The sequence below is a fragment of the Helobdella robusta genome (genome assembly GCF_000326865.2).
Source record: "Helobdella robusta unplaced genomic scaffold HELROscaffold_216, whole genome shotgun sequence".
Lineage (NCBI taxonomy): Eukaryota > Metazoa > Annelida > Clitellata > Rhynchobdellida > Glossiphoniidae > Helobdella > Helobdella robusta.
Window position 1 is genome coordinate 9,863 of NW_008704153.1, and position 2,542 is coordinate 12,404.

Here is a 2,542-nt window from a genome sequence, read left to right on the forward strand (position 1 = left end):
GAGGTCACTGAACAAAAAGATTTATAATGTAACCGAAAGATGTCGATGAAATTTTGGAAGGCCACATCTACATTATCGCAGCTCAGCACACTTGTCCAATCGGCATTACATAAACCTTCATTTAAGTTATTTATTCTGTGTGTTGAATAAGAATCTTTTGAAAATGTAACGTCAGCAACTGTCTTATTATTTATTTTTTGATTAGTGGAAGCAAAAAGTGGGATGTGGTCTGATAGGTCGCATAAATGGTACCACATTGTATAATATTTTCTGGATGATTTGTAAACAAAATGTCTATAGTGGATTTTTTTGTATTACTGATTCTTGTAGGAACTGTGATCATGGATTTGAGGTTGTAACATGTCACAAGTTGGTTCAATTGAATTTTATTTATACTGCTAACTTCTGGCGATAAGTCAATATTTAGATCTCCCAAAAGATAAACAAATTTATTTTTATTACTAGTTATTTGTAAAACTTGTTCTAATTCTTTAAAATATTGTTTAATTTCGTATATTGGAGGTCGATAACTAACCATCACAATTGAATTTTTAGATTTAAAATTGTTAATGATCTCTATTGCAAACATTTCAAATCATCTCTTATTCGAAAGGTAGAATCATTACAGACATAGAAACCAACCCCTCCACCGTGTTTGTCACGACGATCTTTGCCTACATATCTATATTCATCCATGCCAAGCAAACTTTCAGTACGTTCGTTTAACCAGCTTTCTGTTATCGCACTGCATTGAATTTGATGTGACTGTTTGACAAATAGCTTTCTAATTCATCGGTTTTGTTGACCAAACTTCTTATGTTCAAATGCATTAAGTTGAAAAACATACTGCTATCAAGATCTTTATTTATTAATTTATATTCATCATTCAACGACTTAAAATTGTCCTACCTTTTACATGTAGTTTGCTTGGAGTTTAAATTGTCTTTTTCTTCATCATCACTGCTGTCATCATCATTATCAACATGTTGTTTATCCATCTTTTTTTGTTTGATCGACAATTGTTTCTGGTTTCTTATTGAATTGCCACTCGCGTACTATAATGTGCTGGGGCATTATGTCAGGGTCTTTCATTTTCTTAGAATCAGAGCTATCGATGCAAACTCTAAACGTACTGGATTCTTCTTCATCTGTTTTTTTATTCTCAGTTTGACTATTATTATTGTTGTTGACGTCGGCTGTAGAAGCTGGTGCCATTTTATTGAATTGTTTGAGTACGGGATAACAGGAAACAACATGGATACCATTGTCGGTTAAGTAGGCCATCACATCATTTCTGTGGCACTTGCTGACGTTGCTTAAACAGAACACAGATTTTTTCATTAAGATTTTATCTGCCTTCAGTTTGCAATCATTTGAAACTTTTTTACCGATTATTTTCATAGCTGTCTTTTTTCCAGTTTGTTTGTTGTTTGTTGGGTTGTTGCTGGTTTCTCCTGAGTTGTTTTGTTTCTCACAATTGTTGTTATTTTGACGTGATTCTGACTTTGCTATGTCTGACCACAGAGAACTACTGACATTTTTCTTTTGTCCCTCCTTGTTTGTCATTTCAGTACTGTAGCCACTTACAACATTAGAATTTAATTTATTTTCAATGTATTTACTTCTGGTTTATTAATATCAGCAGTTTTAATAACGTTTTTTAATGAAATAATATCAACTTTATTACTTTCAACAGTTTCAATAACTTTGTTAAATTGCACCTGTTGTTTGTGCAATATATCTTTTAATTCTAGTTTGATAGTTTCGAAGTTCAATGTTAACAAATTTTCAGACTTTGGAACTTTATTTAAATTACAACTAACAAATAATGGACATTTGTCCCAACATTTGTTTTCTTTCAACTGTTTAATTAACGATATACATTCCAATATTTTCTCAATTTTCATGTTCCCGCGCAACTGCAATTTTTCACTTTTTTCAATTTTAAAATTATTTAATTCACTTTTTAGCAATTTAATTGCATTTACAATATCCTCATAAATATAAAATACAGAAATATTATTAATAAACGTTTCATTCTCAACTAAATTCCAATTATTTTCTAAATAATACAGGAACTCATTTATTACAAGCGACCTGGACGCCATTTTTTTTACATACATGTATGTATGTATGTATGTATGTATGTATGTATGTATGTATGTATGTATGTATGTATGTATATATGTATGTATGTATGTATGCATGTATGTATGTATGCATGTATATATGTATGCATGTATGCATGTAGAAACACAAACATACATAGAAATGAAAAGTGGTGCGAGTGCATGTGAACAGACAGACACCTCTGATATTTTATCTCTGCCGAGCGCCGACAGACCAACACCTCGAAAGAAAGTGTCAAATGAGCCAGTGTCATGAATAGTATATCTATGGTAAGTGACGTAGGCATTACGTCATCACACTTCTCATGTCACGTGAGCTGTTTTTTATAGTCTTTTCTCCGTTTGCTTTTAAGATCTTTTTTTCACTGGCTCATCTCTTATTTGGTTATTTTTCGTGTTATGGTTGTTGTCGT

General features: G+C 31.7%; 1 protein-coding gene across 1 annotated transcript; it reads right to left on the minus strand.

Annotated features, from left to right (window-relative positions):
• Positions 1 to 990: 990 nt before the first annotated feature.
• HELRODRAFT_184214 (hypothetical protein) lies at positions 991 to 2,416 on the minus strand (the record flags this gene model as incomplete). The annotated part of the gene is made up of 2 exons (XM_009018516.1): positions 991 to 1,624; positions 2,310 to 2,416. The coding sequence occupies 2 exons, from the start codon at positions 2,414 to 2,416 to the stop codon at positions 991 to 993; spliced, it is 741 nt and encodes a 246-aa protein (XP_009016764.1).
• Positions 2,417 to 2,542: the final 126 nt, after the last annotated feature.